The sequence below is a fragment of the Gymnoscopelus braueri genome (assembly GCF_963280865.1).
Source record: "Gymnoscopelus braueri genome assembly, chromosome: 17".
NCBI lineage: Eukaryota > Metazoa > Chordata > Actinopteri > Myctophiformes > Myctophidae > Gymnoscopelus > Gymnoscopelus braueri.
In genome coordinates this window covers 12,755,018-12,776,180 of record NC_137617.1, presented here as the reverse complement: position 1 = coordinate 12,776,180, position 21,163 = coordinate 12,755,018, and the positions used below count along the sequence as shown (strand labels likewise).

General features: G+C 39.4%; 1 protein-coding gene across 1 annotated transcript; it reads left to right on the top strand.

Annotated features, from left to right (window-relative positions):
- LOC308104962 (FERM domain-containing protein 6-like) lies at nt 1–20,368 on the top strand (the record flags this gene model as incomplete). The annotated part of the gene is made up of 10 exons (XM_080455600.1): nt 1–75; nt 1,580–1,638; nt 2,229–2,493; nt 2,943–3,098; nt 16,707–16,775; nt 17,274–17,448; nt 17,881–18,060; nt 18,904–19,035; nt 19,237–19,259; nt 20,303–20,368. The coding sequence occupies 10 exons, from the start codon at nt 1–3 to the stop codon at nt 20,366–20,368; spliced, it is 1,200 nt and encodes a 399-aa protein (XP_080311726.1).
- Between the last annotated feature and the right edge of the window lie 795 nt (nt 20,369–21,163).

Below are 21,163 nucleotides of genomic sequence, written 5' to 3'. Positions count from 1 at the left end.
ATGAAGAGGAGAAGACGGGAGCGACGGCTGTGCATCTTGCTATTCAACAAGGAGCAACTGGACCTCACTGTCAAGGTAGGAGAGTTTCACCTGCTTAATATAATACAAATTAAGCTAGGATCATGTCAAATTTTTATTAAAGGTAGGGTAAGTAGGGTAATGATTTTTTTTGTTGGGGGGGGGGGGTTGTTAAAAAGGTTAAAGTACTATATTCTGATAGTAATCATTGCTACAGAGCGTTTGTTCTGTAGCAATGATTTGCAATGATTGTTTGTTAGAATTATGTGTATTCTAATCTCTATGTACAGTAAGTGCAAGTCAACAGATTTAAGGGAAATACATTCTCAAGTAAAGTAGCCTACAGATCCTTAAAACTGTTACCCAAGTACAGCAACTAATTGTATTTCCTCCCACCTGTGTGTGTGTGTGTGTGTGTGTGTGTGTGTGTGTGTGTGTGTGTGTGTGTGTGTGTGTGTGTGTGTGTGTGTGTGTGTGTGTGTGTGTGTGTGTGTGTGTAGGTGAAAGCTACGGGTCAGGAGACATTGAGTCGTGTGTCAGAGCTGCTTGGCATTGAAGATCTCCATCTGTTTGGTCTGGCTCTTCTCAGAGGTGGGTTTATGTCAAATGATTATTATTTACACAATATATAGCTCTTTTACTACATGCTTCACATGACAATAGAATCAATACAAATATAATTCATATTATTTTAGAGGCCTACAGAGGAGTGTGTGCCTGTGCCTTTCTCTGTGTGTGGGGGGATTGGTAGTACATGTTTTGAATTCATTTAGTGTGGAATGCAGAACTGGGGAGAAGCTATTACTGCAGTGTTGAGATGTTTTCACATGGGAGGAAACGTTTACAGTGATAACAACAATAGCCTATGCCTGAGAAGTACATTCACCTACATTTACCCTTTTTAATGTGATTTTCTCCTCAGCCTATGAATACAAAATAGACAAATAAAATGTGTCTACAAACGCACACACACACACGCAAGCAGGCACACAACACAACACACGCAAACACGCACGCACGTGTGCACACACACACATGCATGTTAATGAATCCACTCACTAGCCATAAGTAAGTAAATAAACCCTTAGTTATACAGAGTATAAATTAAGGCTTCATTAATTTAACATTGGTCATCTCTGACAGTAAGTTAACGGAGGAAACGTTTCATCCATGATAGTACAGCTGTTTTGCTCACCCCATTTGTTTGTTTACCTATCTGTTGTCTGCACAGATGACGAATATCTGTTTATTGATTTGGAACAAAAGCTGAGGAAGTATTTTGGCAACGAATGGAAGAGAGGATCTTTCACAGTGAGTCAGGACTAAACCCCTTAATGCTGATTATTGAACTGAAGCTTTGCATCTTTAGTCTCTCAAGGTTTACTCGTTAACATTAACTTAGTGCTCAATGTTACTGTCAGTTATGTTAATACATCTATATCATACAAAGTTATAAAGTAGGCTATATGAATAGTTTCTAATACACTACTATAATTCTCTCTCAAATGAGTAATGAAATAGAGTTTTGATATCTGGTTCTTGTTATGTTTAATATTTCCAGGGAACCTTTGTCTTGTTTCTGAGGGTGCAGTACTTTGTAGAGAGCGAGCGACTCATTTCGTGAGTTTTTCTTGTTTTTTCTCTTAAAGACATTTCTCCAAATGTGTAGAAAGCTATACTAATATAAACAGTGGTGGAAAGTAACCAATTACATTTACTTAAGTACTGTACTTAAGTGCAATTTTGAGGTATTTCCAATTTCCAGTACTTTTACTTATACTCCACTACATCTCAGCGGCAAATATTGAACTTTTACTCCACTACAATTATTTGAAAACTTTAGTTACTAGTTACTTTGTAGATTTTGATTATTATTACAAAATATACATTAACCACTTTAGCCCTATACACATTTCGGCCATTTGAAAATAGAAGATCTACAAGCTCACAATGCGTCGCAATGCGACGCATTGTGAGCTTGTAGATCTGCTATTTTCAAAAGATGTTTACACATTTGATAACTTGAAATGGGACATTCTGCATAATGAGTACTTTTACTTTTGGCACTTTAAGTACATTTTGATGGCAATACTTTTGTACTTTTTTATTCAAGTACATTTTGAATTCCAGACTTTTACTTGTAACAGAGTACTTCTATATTGCAGTATAGATACTTTTACTTGAGTACAAATGCCATTTTATTGTTGCAGGAGCAGCAGGGAACATCAGCTCTATTACACAGAGATGAGACAGAAAGTGCTTCGTTCCCGGGGTCACCACCAAGAGGCGCTGTTCTTCCAGTTGGCAGCCGCTGCTCTGCAAGCAGACCTGGGAGACCTGGAGCAGAGACAGATAGGAGAGGAGGAGAGGGGAGAGGAAGAGGAGGAGAGACAAGGAGGAGGAGGAGGAGAAGGGAAAGAGGGGAGCCAGAAATATAGACAATACTTTCTTCCTGAAGATTACTTCCCCCCTTGGGTGTGTGTCTCTGTGTGTCATTTAAAATGTAAATCTACAATCTGTAAGTTTTATGTGCGTTGTCTCCTTCTCCTGACGGAGAAAGGTTTTGATTGATTGATTGAATAACTTTATTAGTCAGAAATGTCAACAGCACGAGGTACAGTCAGACATTAAGGTTACAAATGTGCTAGCAGTTATATTGTTTTAATGTACTCTACCATACAGATTGGTTAAAATAATATTTTATTAATTAAAGTAAGCCTGGATAGTAGCTTTAAAGGACCTGCACACAATCTTAATGGTTTTGAAAAATACTTTATTTTATATATCTCTATAGGAGAACTAAATTGGATTAAAATGATTTGTTTAGATCTTAGATTTGTTCTAGTCCATCACATAGTTTATCACTCAGATGAATCACTCAGTAATATGACAAGCGCGTGTGTTTTTTTTTTGTGCGTCTCCAGTTGGTCAAGCGTCGCGGCCGTGACTTTGTCCTCCGACACAGCCCAGCGCTGCACAGAGAGCTGAGAGGTCTGTCCCCGGGACAAGCCATCCTACGGTTTATCAAATATGCCACCAGCCTGCAGGACGGACCAGTCACCTTCTACAAAATGAGACAGGTGAGGAATAACTATCACACTGTCATTTACAAGGAGTTAGTTTGCCCTCTACTGTATGATCACAGGAAATATAACAATAGACATAGAATAAAAATAATCAAAGAGTGATTTAATGACATGTTCCTATGAGGGCTTGATTAGGTGTGCTATAATGCAGGCATGCCGGACTGTTTATTTATACGCAAGACATGCTGTACACCAATGTTATTGTCAGTCCACTAGAGCAGTGGTTTTCAACCAGTGGTCCGGGGACCGCTAGTGGTCTTTGAGGGGATTCCAGGTGGTCCTCAGCTAAATGATGGAGAGTTGGTAACCAAATGGACCCTTATAGATCTTTTTCATTCTACGCTCTCAAGAGTTAAATTATTGTTAAACATCTGCATTACTTAATAAGAAGTCTACACAATTAGAGAATGTAGAAGAATTGTTATGTTGATCAACGTTTGCCTGTTATCTCTCCTATTGGTGCCAACATCAATACAGCATGGAATTGAGGACAAAATCTTATCCAACAACAGCAAAATATTCTAAGTTTTGGGTCTGAGAGTCTAAATCTCATCAAATGCTGGTCTGTGGCTCAAATGCCCTATAAATAATGGACCTTGATATGGAAAGGGACTATCTGCAGTGAAATAAATAAATGATGGTATTTACAATCTGATCCATTCTCAGCCCTGCACCAATCAAAGTCACTGGATTGGTTTAAAGATGGGGACTCAGGGGAGTTAAGAATTCAGAATCTCAACAAAAGACACTGGTGTCTACGTGACAAGAAAGAGACACTGGTGTCTACATATTGACAAGAAAGAGACAGAGGAGAACGTGGTACAGTCAGCTGGGGCATTAAGGCCACTGAGGCCTCAGGGCATGCCATTTTTTTGAGGGGCACAAGGCCAAACTGAGGGGCAACGACGGCCATGGCCTTCGTGGCCTCCCTGAAATTCCTGCCCTGCCTGTAGCTAGCCTGTAGTGGTGCTGACACTAGTATAACCTCTAACTGGGAATTGGAGCTCTCCGTGGTGCTAAAGAGTCAGAGAGCGGCCAGTGGAATTATGCCCCCCTCAGTCCTGGATTAAATGATCAAAGGACTCCCTCTGGTGGAGAATAAGTTCTTTCATCTTGTCAGCCTCAACTGAAGTGGACCCAAACCATGCAAGACTGTATCCGTCTCAAACCATGCCAGGAAAATGCCCCGACAGCACTGGCCCCCTCACTGTTTGGGCAAAGCAATCAGGCCTGTGCCGTTCTCTTGGTGTGTGCCACACACCTTGTGGAGAATATGGCTGATCTGGCCAAATCCAACATCTTTGTATAAGTACCTATGATGGTTGCACCCCTGAACACGCATTTGTCTTTATAATGAGAGGGGTTTGTGCAATGCAACCCTACTATAACATCCCTTTCTATGTACAGTAGTTGTCCACAGTCTGTTCTTGCTGACACAGTCTGATCACGTCCTGCATTGATATTCTCTGTTGCCTGAGGAAGAGTTGTTTAATTGTTTAATCCCTCAAAGTTTGTACCCCGCCCTGTCCAAAAAGACCTCCCCATCTTTAATCTGGAGGAAATTACGGAAACTGAGGTGGCAAACATCATCAAATCACTGAAAGCATCCAAAGTCAAGGATGCTCGATACAAACTTTTTTAAAACAAATGCAGATTCTCTGGTGGCACCGATCACACATCTGGTAAATCTGTCCATCAGACAACGCACTGTTCCTCCTCAATGGAAAGTTGCTGTAATAACGCCAATCTACAAATCTGGCGCTAAAACTGAAATATCAAACTATAGACCCATAAGCATCCTACCAGTTATATCAAAGGTGGCTGAAAAGTGGATTGTCAAATCTATCATCAAACATCTAGACAAGGGTCACACCCCACTGCATCCCATGCAGTTTGGGTTTCGGGCCTTTCACTCCACTAAATCAGCAAACTGCCTATTCATAGAAAAATTGAAGTGTGCTTTGAACAGAGCTCCCTGTGCAATGGCGGTGTTCCTGGACTTCAAGAAGGCGTTCGACACCGTCTGTCACCGGGTCCTCCTGTCCAAATTAACACATTTTAATTTTTCTCCAGAAGCTATACACCAGAAAACAGTGTGTAAGTGTAAACAGTGTTAAATCCCCCTACCACACCTGTTCGGTCGGTGTCCCCCAGGGCTCAATACTAGGTCCAATTCTGTTCTCACTGTACATAAATGACCTACCTGAAGTATGTAATAATCTACATGTCCAGATGTATGCAGAATTGCAGATGATGCCGTTGTACTTGCCCATGGTAAAAGCTATGCAGAGGTGTCAATAATCTTAATCTCAGCTCTGACAAGCATTCAAGACTGGCTTATAGATTCATGTCTGCTCTTGAATGCCAAAAAGACAGTCTGCATGGCCTTCTCCAAAAGACCAGTTGTGTTGGAGTCCTCAAATGTGTTTCTGGGTGGGGAGGAACTTGAACTTGTCCCAGAGTTCAAGTACCTCGGAGTCATATTAGACTCAACCCTAACTTTTAAAAAACATGTGAAGAAAGTCACAAATACGATTAAATTCAACCTTCAACATTTTTTACAAATTAGACCCTTCCTGACAGTTGGAGCTGCCAGATCGTATCTTCACTGTATGATCCTATCACACATTGAATACTGTTTTACAAACTGGTCTTGCACAGGCGTGACGATTCTAAAACCCATTGAAAAGCTCTACAAAAGTGCGCTCAAAGTGTTTGACAGGAAGCCTCACTCTTATCATCATTGCAACATACTCAGGAGGCTCAATTTTTTTCACTGTTTTTTTTAAAAATAAAAATGTCAACTTCCTGTAGATTTTGCCATTTTTAATAAGTAGAAAACCTGGACTGGATCCGCGGATCCGGATCCAGATCTCCAAATAGTAAAATCAACAGGAAGTTGACATTTTTATTAAAAAAACAAACAGTACTGGGTTTGGTGATGTTCTATATTGTCTGAATCAGCTATGTTTGCGTTCGTTTATGTGCTAAAAGAGTGACTTTGAGAGCTGTTTTACCGTACAATGTAAGTCAATGAGGAGCATAATTTTGAATTATCAATTTCTAATCAATGGAGCAATTATTTTTGATTTCTTGCCCACCTTTGGAGTTACATCATGGCAAGGTAACTACACAACCCAAACCTCTACCAAAGTGGTCTTTCCTACCCTTAAATCCTATGTACTTTGTTGACAGAGGTCCCCCAGGGGTCTGTACCTCATTTCTTATCTCTCCAACCAAATCTCTTCGCAGAAAACAGCTGATCTACAAGCTCACAGCGCGTTGCAGTATTTCACAGTAGTTCGCCTATTATGACATTGCCAGAATAAGGACACCAGGGTTCATGATGTTTAGCAAAAATAATGTCCCCATTCAGCTATGATTATACTTACTACATTATACCATTTCATTTCGATCATTGGGCACATTGGTCACTGTGTCAATTTTCTTGGACCCTAGTTAATAATTGCACTACTTCTAACATAACAGCACAGGGAAAATGTGCTATTTACCTTACATTATGAATAAATTCACTACGACTCCAACATTTGAAAGAATTTAAGAAATTTAATGAAAGAACAATATATAACGTTAAACTATATACAGTACATGCTGATATACACTATACATAAAGATTTGATTACAAATTGACTGATTCATACTGTACATTTGAAACAAAGCTGGTATACACTATACATAAAGAATTGATTACAAATTGACTGATTCATACTGTACATTTGAAACAAAGCTGATATACACTATACATAAAGAATTGATTACAAATTGACTGATTCATACTGTACATTTGAAACAAAGCTGATATACACTATACATAAATAATTGATTACAAATTGACTGATTCATACTGTACATTTGAAACAAAGCTGATATACACTATACATAAAGAATTGATTACAAATTGACTGATTCATACCTACATTTGAAACAAATAATTGAGAATTGAAAATTAGACGATTCAAAAATGTATGATTGACATTTGGAGAGAGAAAATGTATTGAAACGATTATTGAAAAGAAAAATCTCATCAAATGCTGGTCTGTGGCTCAAATGCCCTATAAATAATGGACCTTGATATGAAAAGGGTTGAAAACCAGTGCACTAGATACACAAACATTTTGGCCTTGTTCCATCTGCATCAAAAACAATAGCAGTGGTTAAACAAAGTTGTACCTGCATCAACAGTTCAGTCCATCCATACATCAAATACCTGTAGCTGTAGTGGTGCTGACACTAGTATAACCTCTAACTGGGAACATTGGAACTAATGTCTTAGTTCCAATGTTGCAGTGGTTAAAAAATGACCATGCCCTAGACTGGCTGTCTAACTTGCAGACAATGTATAAAGTAAATAAAGATAATTAAATGAATAAGTATAATCAAGTATTAATCTTGCGTGTAGCATTTAAATCTCCAAAACCATCTTCTGAGCCCCAGGATGATCCCGAACCTCCAGAAATATTGATAAAGGTAATGCCCAGATCTCTCCTGTGACACCAGCATTGATGAAAAAATGTTTTCCAGACCGACGTGTCAGTCTGGAGGTTCCTACAATTGTCAAGTGTCCGTAAACAGGGCAATCACCTGCCTTTTTGCCCGGATTGGCACTTTAAAGTCTCGTCTAGGCCGGAACCAACCAAGACTGTGGTGGTGTACTGCTGCTGTTAGGTGGCTCTCTTGTCCTGCCCAAGGAGCAGCATGAGATCAACATGGAGGCACTGATATTGTCTCGTGATGATCGGAGCCTGCAGCTGTCTTTTTCGCACACTCCTTGTCGCCGATCTTTTGTCTTGATACCGCACCTGTGCGCCTGACGTCGAGGCACCAGGCTGAGGGAGGTCAGCTGCTCCAGCAACATGTCCAGCTCCTGCAGGCTTCGCTCACTCTTCCTCCACCCCAGGTCTGCTGACTGCTCTGCTCTCCAGCTTGCCACCTCTTTGTTCTAGAGGGAAGAGAAAACACATTTCAGGTCAGTTAAAAACAAAGGATCCCACAATAGGACTTTGATGTAGGGTTGCAACAGTTAATTAAACTACTGTAATTAATGAAAAAAATAAAGTGATCTTTAAGAAAATAATTGATAGTTGCAGCCCTTTGTTGACACTGGAGTGAATGTGGAAATGATCTTGATTCACACGGTCAAGATAATTTCATGTGAGGATCCTTGACATTAAAAGTTTGAGAACCACTGCTATAATTCCATCAAAGCCGTTCTTTATGGATACTCACTCTTGGACTCTTTTCCCTTGCGCAGGAAAGCCGGGCTGAAGTCTTAGTCTTCGGTGGTGCGGAAACTGCTGGTGCTCTCCTGAGTAGATTGAGAGATAACATTTTAGTTAGTCGTGTTCTTAAAAAGGGCCTCTACAGATGTTAAACAAGTGCAATATCATGTTAATTCTGTTTCAGTTCTTGAGAGGATGATCAAGTTCACTCAGAAGAAACAGGATTATTGGGCTTGTTGCTCATAAACAATTTTACACAACACAGCAGTATGATGCAAAATAAAATGTCCCCAAAGGGTACCTGGTGGCTCCGACAGCAGCTCCATGTCTTGCGAATCACAAGGATACACCTTGCAAGTCTCTTCTTCCATCCAGGTCTCTCCTCTCCCTGTCCTACAGGCAGCTCTGGTGTCTCCTCACACTTTCCTATCTAAATAAAGGATAAAAATGCCAAAAATAAACCCCTAACAGCTCATGCAACCGAAGTAGTAAAGTTCAGTTCAAGACGTCCTTCTGGTGTTAAATGTATTATATTCTTTCAGTTTGAATGTTAAAACATTGTAAATCATACAAAATTAGGATTGACACAGTATTTTTTTTAAAAATCCCACTAAGTCCCACTAATGAAACGTCTCTGTTGGGTGCAAATACAGTACTGTATGTCATATGTCCAAAACTGTTACTTTTTAGGATTTTTTTTTTTTAAATAGCAGATCTACAAGCTCGAAACGTGTTGTTATTTTTGAATTTGAATCCTGAAAAGTAACAGTTTTGGACACATGTGGTTTCCATCTGACAGAGACGATAGATATAGGATTAATGTTTGATTAATAAAATGTAACAAAATATGGCATTGATTTGAATCAATTTGGTCATTAGTTTATCTGAAATGTAAATGTTTTTCAGGCAACAACACTTACAACATATTTGCCTCTTGTCCCCAGGCCAACTCGTGAGCGTAGAGACCTGCGAGGTGCTTCTGTCTGGTTGACTTTGGAGTCTGGAAAAGCTGGTTGCTTTTCTCCCACGCTGAAAAATTTGATGAGATTAGTCAAATTAATGCAATGAATCAGATTACGTGTACGGTTAATTTATAAAAAATAAAAGACGTTTAGTGTATGATAACTTTCCCAATCATGGAAGTCAGGATCATGTTGAAACACAAGAAAGGAAAGCTTTATAATATACAACATATATAATACTATGAAAATAAATACATACCTGTTGACCACTGCATGCCTGTAGCTCAGTAATACAACGTCTGTGGCTGACTGGGGACTATATGTCTGTGTTCTGATGAGTTTGAAGATCAGACCACCACTAACCACATCTGAAATGTGAAACAAACAAAACCATTTATAATATCTTGACTGAAACCATTTAAAGATAGTTACATCTGCATTTAATACAATTACATTTCATTCTCTGTCATATTAATAAGTAATCATACCTCCAAAGCTGCGCCTACGTTTCCTCTTCATCCCCAAGCATTCCTTGGGTCCATCTTGAGGAGGTGACAGAGTGCTGGCCTCACTGGCCAACATGGATGGAACGTTCTCCATGACGAACTGTGGTAACGCACCTATCACAAAACACAAAAGTCATTGATTAGTTGATCGACAGGGGGGAGTATATAGGGTGTAAGTGGTTGTTGTCCAAATTAATGGCATAGATTAGAAATTAACTGTGACGTCTAGAGGCGTACCAAAGTCCTGAGCGTTGTCAATGAAGCAGTGGATGACTGCTCTCTGCAACTTAAGGCGTTTTTCTGTGCCGGCGTTCATCTTGGCAGTTCCCTCTCCAGATTGAAAGAAGTTAGGCGTGAAGACGACGGACAGGTTGCTGCTGTCCATCTTATTCTCTGCTCTCCTAGGGTAGGCACAAACAACAATCACAGAGTACAATTAGAATTGGAATCCATTCATTGGGAATTTGATTCATTGGGTGCATTGATCTCACATAGAAGAAAATATAAGCAAAATCTGAAAGAATAGTAAGATATATAAAGGTAAATATATGCATAATGGCAACAGTGACAATTGGGTCAGACCAGGTGTGAGGGCAATGTTAACAGTACGGGATGTATATGGTCTATACAAGTCATGTAAGAATGAGTCCAGTTCCATATAAATTCATGTTTATTTGGTTGTTTTGGTTGTCTGCCCTCCTTCTTCAAGATCAGAAAACAGTCTGTTCTTGAAGATCAGACGGATGAAACATTAGCAAATAAATTGCATATTATGGAGCTGGGATGTGTGGACATATTTTTCACGAGTTTAATATTCTTTTAATATAAGATTAAGCCATGTAAAATAATTCATTAATTAAAAAAGCTGGTGAACACTCTTTCATCAGTCTAATATTACCTCTGGGACACCTTCTGGAGGAAGTCGAAAAAGTAGCGCAGTACGCAGCGGTTTCTGTGAGGCAGAGCGCAGGACAGCAGCAATGTGGCGGCGGTGCGTTCCTCCTCGTCGTTCAGCTGCTGGGCTTTCAGAAACGCGTCATGCAGCTCTGTGGGCAGAATGGGTTCTGGCAGCTCTCTGAAGAATTGCTTCACCAGGCTGGCCACGTCACAGGGAACAGCCGTGGACACACACTGCTCACCTGCATCCAGCTTGGCCTGAATAAACAATGAAACATTGTGTTAGACTTCATTTATACACATATGTGCATTGGATATAGGGCTGGGCAATTCATCGAAACCGATATTTAGAACGGTAACAGAATTAATCTGGCCAGTTTTTATGATTCGTTTTTTAATCAACATGAAATAGTCTAACAGACTAAAGCGATTTATCTGATTAACCACTCAAACCCTATATTATACAGTATGTCGTTGTACAATTGTAGGAGATGCAAAAATAGTGAAAATAGCAGAGCTGGTAGATCTGCAAATGTCACCGTTTAAGAAAATTATAGTTTGAAATAATCATGATATTGATTTAAAGTCATATCGCCCAGCTCTGATTGGATAGCATGTCATTTAGACATCTCCCAGGGTCAAGGTCGCAGGACAAACAGCAATACGAAAAGAACATCTACTACTAATACTAAAATCAACTAGACTAACCGTGAGTGCTTTCAGACGAACAATGGCTCCTGCCTTCCTGAACAGACCCTCTGTGTCTACGTGAAGCAGAAGCATCTTACAGGCATCGACTAGAAACCTGAGGAAGCACACACATGAAATGAAATTAGCAAAAAAATACTTTTGAACAGAAACATTAACTGACATTATTTGTGGCTTTTTAAACAACCTGTCTCAATTTACCTTGGTACACTACCGTGTTCAGTTTCAAACTGGGGTAGGCTCGCCAGCTGTACTCCAAAAACGTTCACCTGAGGAAAAATACATTAAACAGCATTTTAGATTTCATAAGACAAATGACAAAATATGATAAATCAAGTTGATTGAATGTGCCTTTTAAGACTCTCAAGCACCAACATGTGATCTTTAATCTGGGATGGGATGAGTGAGTGTGCTTGGAGTTCTCAAGATTCAAGAGGTTTTATTAGTCACATGCTCATACAAGACTCAGTGAGAAAATGACACATTCAAGTAAATGACACTGCATGTTAGAAAGATTTGTTTATCCATAGACTCACCGCGTTGGTAGATGGTGTCTTTGCCGTTTGTTTGGTTCCGTTGAACCCCTTTTTGATGTTAATGCCGTACTTGGCTCGAAGCTGCTGCACCGCCATCACCCGCTGCATGCTGTTGATATTGATGTTTTTATTAACAAAAATGCATATAGATGACCATATATTATTTGTACATACAGTATCTGTCAAAAGCAGTGGTTGTCAAACTTTTTTCATTTCAAGGAGCCTCAGTTTGGTGACCATGATTTGGCCACGATAACGCTGAGTATGTACAAATGGAACCAAATGGACCCGTAAGGGTACGGTACATTACGTTACCATTTACGGTTACAAACGTTACCATTTGTTACAGATCTGTCAAGGTCCCGCTGGAACTCCCTCAATGACCCCTGGGGGTCCCCAGACCCCACTTTGAGAACCACTGGTCAAAAGGATAAAACCCCAAAGAGCTGGAGAGTTTATTTACCTGTCATCAACATCCTTCAAATCCTTCTTCAGGTCCATGGAGTCCTCAGGACACTGGTCAACACAACAAGACGGCATAGTCCTAGATAGATATGAGAGAGAGGGGGAACAATAAACATGTAGTTCAAACAAGATTACAAAAAATAGTGGTGGAAAAGGTACTCACATTTTTTACTTAAGTAAAAGTATCATTACTGCAATGTAGAAGTACTTTGTAAGTAAAAGTCCAGAATTCAAAATTTACTTGAGTAAAAGTATTAGTATCGAAATGTACTCAAAGTACCAAAAGTAGAAAGTACTCATTATGCAGAATGTCCCATTTTAAGTTTTCAAATATTTTGAAAATTGCAGATCTACAAGCTTACAATGCACAGCGATTTATTGTGAGCTTGTAGATCGGCTATTTTCAAATGGGCGAAATGTATAGGGCTGATGAAGTGGTTAATATATCTTTTGTAATAATCAAAATGTGCTTGAGTAAATGTACTTTGTTACTTTACACCACTGGTTGCAACAGAATATTTCTACATAGTGGCATTACTACTTTTACTAAAGTCAATCAAATCTGAGTAGGCCTAGCTGTTTCTTCCACCACTGAATTAAATATCATCGTGTGGAGAGAAACCATCTTGAACTGCTACGTCTGTGCAAAAAAAAAAGAACAGATCTACAAGCTAAGCCCATGATAAGGTTGTTAGCTTGTAGATCTGTTTTTTTTTTGTATCAACAACACTTTAAACTAGCTTCTTTTGGGCTTCTAAAGACTGACGTCATATTAAAATGACATTTCCTCCTAATCTGTAAAGAACGTGTTGTAACGGTTTTTTGTGTGTGTGTTTTTTTTTTGTATCAACAACACTACAAACTAGCTTCTTTTGGGTTCCTAAAGACCGACGTCATATTAAAATGTCATTTCCCCCTAATCTGTAAAGAACGTGTTGTAACGTTTTTTTTGTGTGTGTGTTTTTTTTTATCACCACCATGCACCTAACGTCTATAACAAGCTACTTCTAAAGCATGATGACAACAGCTTCTAAAGATGTTAACTCAAGCTATAGATTTTAAATGGAACTCATTTCAACCTAGCTAGCCTCGGATCAAGACGGTCATCGGTCATATTATAATATAATATATGACAGTCTTGTATCAATAAGGCTAAAACCTAGACTATATGATGACAAGCAACGGTGTAACACAGCAAGCTAACAGATCTACAAACACGCTGTTCTTTAGACAAGAAACGTTAAGAAAAGTTTTTTTTTTAACATCAACACAACTCAACGTCTAGCTTCTTTTGACAATATGATGATGACAACGGCAGCTTCTAAACGACGTTAACTCACTCTACAATCAAACTTGTCAACAAATAGGCATTTTAAACAGCATAAATAGCATTAAAATGTAATTTCCCCCTAAACCCCGAGCATATTAAACAAATGTCAAACTCACGTTGGTTGTTGAAAGCTGGATGAAGAACGTCAGATGACGGAGGATGGAGTCCTGATGAAAAAGCTTGAAAAGACAAACTAGACTCCTAAAAGAATCCTGAAAGCCTAATCTAGATAGATAAACCTAGAAAAACAAGTGTAGAATCCTAAAAGAATCCTAAACTAAATCTAGAAAGATAAACCAAGTGTAGAATCCTGCTGTAATTCCTCTGGTTTGCTGTAGATCGTTGTCCGTTAGTTGTTCTGATGAGCAACAAGGGGATGCGTCTGCCTGTACTGTGACTGTGTCAAACACATCTGAAGGGTTTGGCGCGGTGCTGAGGCTTTAAATCTGGAGACCTGCGCTAGCGAGCGATTCCTGTGACGTCGATTCCTCTGACGTCTTGTATACAACTTTCTGCGCAGGCGCAGTTTGTGCAACGGTTAGTTAACGCCAGGTAGATAGCGGTGGAAAGTAATTAAGTACTTGTACTTAAGTACTCAAGTACTCAAGAACTTTTACAAGTACTCAAATACTTTTACTCAAGTACTTTTACTCAATTTCTTGAGTACTTTTTTTCTCAAGTACTCAAGTACTTTTACTCAAGTACTTTTACGTTAAGTTATTAAGTAAAAAAATTAGGTACTTTTACTTTAAGTATTTCCAATTTTCTATACTTTTACTTCTACTCTACTATATCTCAGAGGCAAATGTTATACTTTTTACTCCACTACAATTATTTGAAAACTTGAGTTACTTTTTAGATTTTGAGTATTGTTACAAAACATACATTAACCACTTCAGCCTTATTTAAAAAGCTTACAAGCTAACAACATGTGTGCATTTAAAATGTATTTTAAAAATATTTTGATATACTTTTATAAATAGTTTTTAAAATTTCCGTTTGGTACTTTAAGTATTTTGATGCCAATACTTTTTTACTTTTACGCAAGTACATTTTGATTACCGGACTTTTACTTGCACTGAATATTTCTTCATTGCAGTATTGATACTTTTACTTGAGTAAAAAAGTACTTTTCCCACCACTGTTAGTGATGATGATGACATTACATCACCGTAACAATTTGTATTTTTGGAGTGTATTACTTATTTATTTTGTTTTAATTTAAAAAAGAATAGACGATCTTTCGTCATTAAAGTGACACATTGGAAAAAAAACAATAATTATTAGATCGCATTAAGAAACAGGAAGTGACGAAGACAGACGAGATTCGATAGGGACACAATTTGTGACCGTTGTTACGGTTGTTCAGACCTTCACAGAAAACATGTTTCCCCACCTCAGGAATAAAAGCCTTATTAATATTACCCATCACATTTTATTCCAGCCCGTCGCTGGAATAAAATGTAGGCCTATAATAAAATCTTTGCACTTCACCCTGTGTTTGAAAAAACAATTTAGGGGGAAAGCGCCCAAATAACGTTAACCCACCATTTTTAAATTGTTTATGAATGTGTGTATATCGCTTAAAATTAAAACCATAATATTTAGCAATAAAGCATACAGTAGTTATATACAAAGATGAAAAAAAGACTGCTGTACAGCATTGGTTCTCAAAGTGGGGTCCAGGGACCCCCAGGGGTCCTTGAGGGAGTTCCAGGGGGTCCCCAGCAAAATGTGTCACAATACTTTTAACCACTTTAACCTTTTATTCCTTGGCTATTAAAAAATAGCAGATATACAAGCTCATAGCGCGGCACCGAGTGCCGCGCTATGAGCTTGTATATCTGCTATTTTTGAAAAATTCTGAAAGTTTATGCAAATCTTTGTATATATATTTGTTTAGTTTGAACATTTGTAACTCAAATCTTGGCTTCTGGGGGTCCCTGTAACAAAAATGTTTGAGATGGGGGTCCGCGGCCGAATACATATCATTTTGGGGGTCCTTGACATGAAAACGTTTGAGAACCACTGCTGTACAGTATGTACAGACTTTTGCATCCACTATATAATGTATTAGCTGCAGATTGTAGTGTATGTTTTGTATTTTGCTTTCATTGTCTCAATCTGTCATTCACATACAGGAGGAAAAAGAGAGGAAAAGCTCAATCCTTCTGGGACTGGCGCCCAGAGGAATACATGTGTACCAGGTGGGTGCTGTAAGAGTTCGATTTTGATGTATTTATTTGCACAATAAAAAACATTACAAAGGTAACATTATTAAAAACAACACAGAAATAAGTGCAGGTGAGAAAAGAAACCCATAAAGGGCTTATAATGGGTTCTCACCTAAAAAATAATAAACAAGTAGTTAAACATAATAATCAAGTTAAACATAATAATCAAACATAAGACATGACAAACAACAAATACCTTGTGTGCAGTTGAATGTGTGGGTGTAAGTGTCTGTGTATTGAGTGTGCGTGTGTGTGTGTGTGTGCACGTGTCTGCACATGTGTGTCAGTGTATGTGTGTGTGTGTGTGTGTGTGTGTGTGTGTGTGTGTGTGTGTGTGTGTGTGTGTGTGTGTGTGTGTGTGTGTGTGTGTGTGTGTGTGTGTGTGTGTGTGTGTGTGTGTGTGTGTGTGTGTGTGTGTGTGTGTGTGTGTGTGTGTGTGCAGAAAGCTACGTTATATGGTAGAAGCAAGTGGAGAGGCTTGATTCATCAGGCTGGCCCTCAGTCTATGTTTATAGTTACTGAGTGAAGATGAGGAGTTGGTGTATGTGTGTGTATTCCAGAGTAAAGAACCTCTGTCTTTAATGGAGAACTGGCTATGGGTGGTACGGCTGAAGGGAGTTCTTTTGCATTGTTAATAAAGTGTGGGACTGATACATGAGCCATTGCCATGTTTAATGTAAACATGTCACCTTTTTTTCCCATATCTTTCCTGACCTGTGTGAAGGAGGTGGAGGGAAAGCAATCTCGGTTATATGATTTCTGTTGGACTGATATAGACCAAATTACCTTCCAGGTATGCCGCCTAACACATGCATGCACATGCACATGCACAGACACACACATCAAATTAAAGAAAGGACTAAACCAGGCTCATTCTTATCATTTTCAATATTTTGGCTCTTTTCAACTATAAGAACTACTGTAAGTGAACCGTGCTGTGCCATGAAATGTATTTCACAGGTTCTGGATTTGTTTCCATACGCTACTGCTTGGTTTCAGATAAGTTTCTCAGAGCCTAATTTAGGCCCCCGCCCTGCCCAAGAGGTGGTACTAACCCTGTGTTCCGGAACCCAGAACCTAGAACTTATACTTTAAAAATGTTCTAAAATGATTCAAATAGCTGATCACAAAAAAAAACATCACAGAACTTCACGGATTCTGGAAGATTCTGGGTTACCCTCTGTATTTGAAAAGAGGCATATTAAGAAGTCTGGCAGAGAACTGACTCCAGAAACCAAAACGTCCTCCTCTCCTCCTTCTCCTCCTCCTTCTCCTCCTCCTTCTCCTCCAGGGCAGGAGGTTTGAGGTGCATGCCATAGGCTCTCTGTGTCTCCCCAAGCTGGTCTACTTCACCTCCACAGCCTTCCACTCCAAACACATCCTGAGACATCTGACTGACAGCCACCGCTTCCACATGAACACCAGACACACCGTCAGACACATACAGCTCCTAGAAGACAGAAACGGTGAGTTAATTACATAGGGTCTTAGGCCCTATATATACTTCATCGTAAGACAAATATTGAAAATAGCCAATCTACAAGCTCTCAACACGTAGTGATGCGATTCGTTGTGAGCTCGCAGATCTGCTATTTTACTCATTCAAGTCCATTCATACAGGGGTGTTTGGGTACCAAATTATATTTGGTAACTGAATTTAAAATTATTTTAAATGTTGCATTCTTTTTCATTGTTGTCTTTGTGTGTGTTTGCATGTGGCTGAGGATAACCTGTCATTATCTCCCTTAGTTAAGTTCAGTATCCTTTATTGGCAGTGAATAGTACATTCTATACTTTGTTAATGATGTCTGTCTGTCTGTTTCTCCCTCTCTCTCTCTCTCTCTCTCTCTCTCTCTCTCTCTCTCTCTCTCTCTCTCTCTCTCTCTCTCTCTCTCCAGCTGCTCAGTCCTACAGAGAGGCCTATATCTGTGACCAGGCAGACCTGAAACGGAAGCTACGTAGCATCACAGAGGAGAGTCTTGCATCCTCCATGTCTAAGTCTGATCATAGTGATGTGATGGCCTTACCCACAGCAATGAGAAGGGACTGTCGCAGAGAAGAGGAGGAGCATTTGATAGGTCAGTCGAACAGAGGGCAGAGGTGGGGTGAATTCCAGGGGCGTGTGGCTTATTTACTTTGTAGGTTCAAAGTGCTCCATCAATTATGGTGCTTTCATGCTAAGTGGGAACTGGTACGTTTCTCACTTGGAACTTCCCACCTCAGAACATTAAGTGGTTTAGATCAGAACAAAATGGATGCCCAATAGTTCAGCTGCTTTCATTACATCTACAGTATAAGAAATTGACCGTATCTCACTGTATTTAATGCAGAAACAGAAACTAGAGAGTCTGCTTAAAAGCATAAAAGCATGCTGTTATTGATTGATCAAAGGTTTTGCTGTGATCGTTGTGTGTTCTCCTTGTGTTTACATGACATCACAGCATGATTGGACAAACCATTCATATACATTTTTCTTACTTGGAAGTCAGAAACTTCCCAGTTACCACTCGGATGTGAATGTGGAATGTGGTGGTCAACAGATTGTTGCCAAATATTTTGCTGCAATTTGGGTGTCCTTTTCAATTCTTCATCCTTGTTCTGACAGTGATTTGAATGATCTTTGGGTCCATTCAACATGTTAAATTGTCCGTCTATAAAATGTTGAAAGTATAGTGATGTGACGAATAAAGCTGCACTTGGTCTCTTTAAAAGCCATTTTATGTTCTGACTTGTGGAGAAATTGGATACTTATCACAAAACTAAATGCATTAGAATTCATGTTTTCATATGTTTTTGGTCATTGCACCTCTGTACCTTTAATTATTGTGTCAATTCAACCGTCATTCATTGCATATACTGTAGAAACAAAAGCATAATATTTGAAATATTCAGTCTTTCTGTATCTGTGATTATCATACCAGAAGTGGAGCAATGTGTGGATGAACCAGAGGAGGTTTTTGTTGACAACCCAGAAGAGATGTCCTGGCTTGCCGAGCTGTGCCATGGCGTTTGTGTTGATGGATCCCTGCTTCTGCCTCCATCTTGTTGGGCAGGTTCGTTCATTAAACAGTGTGTTCATTTGTGTTAGTACATGTTCATAACGTACCATGTGAGAATATGTGTGGATTTCTATGCTTTTTACCCTGATTTTTTTCTCAGCCAGCACAATTTACAGGTAAAGATTTGCATGTGACTATATAAGCTATTTTTGTGTACAAGTTCATTACAGGGTCTATGTCTTCTTTCTTTATCAGACATCACCGTGGAGATGAAACAGGTGAGCGCAACATTTACAAGGCTGGTAAGGTGCTGTGCCCTCATACCTCCAGTCTATGGACTTACCCTATAACTTTATACCACCAGTCTATGAGCTAACCCTATACCTTATACCACCAATCTCTGATCTAACCCTACAACCTTATACCAGCAGTCTATCTTACCCTAGAATCTTATTCCTCCAGACTATGGTCTACATATCTCCAGTCTTTGGTTTAACTCTATAGTATATAGACTCAAGAACACTGCAGTGCACACAACAATTCGGCCAAACGTGTCATGTGCACCTTGACAAAGGGCAGTTTTGGTGGAGGATCTATATGCTGTGTGTGGTTATTTGTCTTTTTTCTTTACTTGTACTCACAAAATAACCAGCTCCTCTCTTGACCACCCTGGGAATCAAAACCTGGTCTGTGGTTTCACTTGAGTAATTTTCTGTTTTTTTTTAGGTGTTGAAGAGAAGAACCTATGATCAGGGGCAGACACAAATAAACCCTGGAATTTAAATGACAGTCAGCAGCCCTCATCTGTCCAGTTTGATATACAAAATATAAAGTAGTTATAGAGCATGCAACCAAAATGTGTCAACCAGCTGATCAGTCTATGAAATAAATTCAAACAAAGGGACCAGCATGAACAGGACCAGTCCTCTAAGTGTGTTTTGCACTCCGTAGAGCACTGCAGACTTATGGAATAAACTCAGACCATATCACATGGACAAGAAATATGGTAAAGATGGCTAGGGTCTGTTATTTATCATTTTATTTTAGCTTATTCTTGTCTCTACTCTTGCCTGTATGTATCCTGTGTTTCATGCTTACTGCTGTTGCTGCTACGCCACCTGCAATTTCCCACAGGGATCAATAATACATTATACATGTACTATCTGTCTGTCTGTCTCTGGGTGAACTGGTCCTGTGCACTGGGAAAAGGTAGGGAATGGAATGGATGGGTGTCAGGCTGAACTCTGTATCTCCTCTGCTCTCTGTGGAATGGTCTATCTTTAGGTTTCTGACATCTTGTAATGTGTTTCCTCCATGCAAGTTCCCCTCTCTGTTCTCCCCCCATGCTAGCTTCCTCTCCTCCTCCTCCTCCTCCTCCTCCTCCTAGTTTGCTGAAGTTATGTTTTTTTGCACTGGCCTTTCTGTTGGCAAATAATGCAGAGGGTTATCACTTGACATCACACAACTATGAGTATCCATGTTGTTCAGATATCAGTATGGTTATATACTAAGAGTAGAATACTGTTAATTACTGTATTTATTCCAAATTAACAGTTTGTATCAAAGTTGCCTTCAGTGCATGTGTTAAAAATATGTGGTATGTAATATGGCACACATTGGTTTAATAACATTAAACTGTTGATGAATGCATCAAGATTTGTGCAAAAAATATTGTTTCCATTCATATTGAGTTGTATCTTCCAAACGCTTTAATATCCAATCAGTCAGTCCAGTCAGTCAGTCGATCAAAGCTTGTATCTTCTTAATACCTTGAATTGTTTTCCGTGTGTCCGTGTGTCCGTGTGTCCTGTCCGTCCGTTACCACCTCATCTCCGGCACCGTTGGCCCGGCCGCTGCGAAACTGTGCACACACACTCCCTGGATGCCAAGTCAGAACCTCTGGCCCAAATGTTTCAGATTGGCCTGTTATAGCGCCACCAGGAGGCCGATTTGTGCAAAACACATTTATTGATACTACTCCTTCAGATTTTGTCCAAACTCTATTAGGCTGAGGAAGAAATGCCACCCTTTTACCATTGGCCTGTTATAGCGCCACCAGCAGGTCTAATTTAGCAAAACAAATTTTTGGAACAAAATGCCTCAAATCATGAATGCAGTGTCCGATTGCAGTGAAAAGCCTAAGAACAAATCGCACCCTTTTCACATTGGCCTATTATAGCGC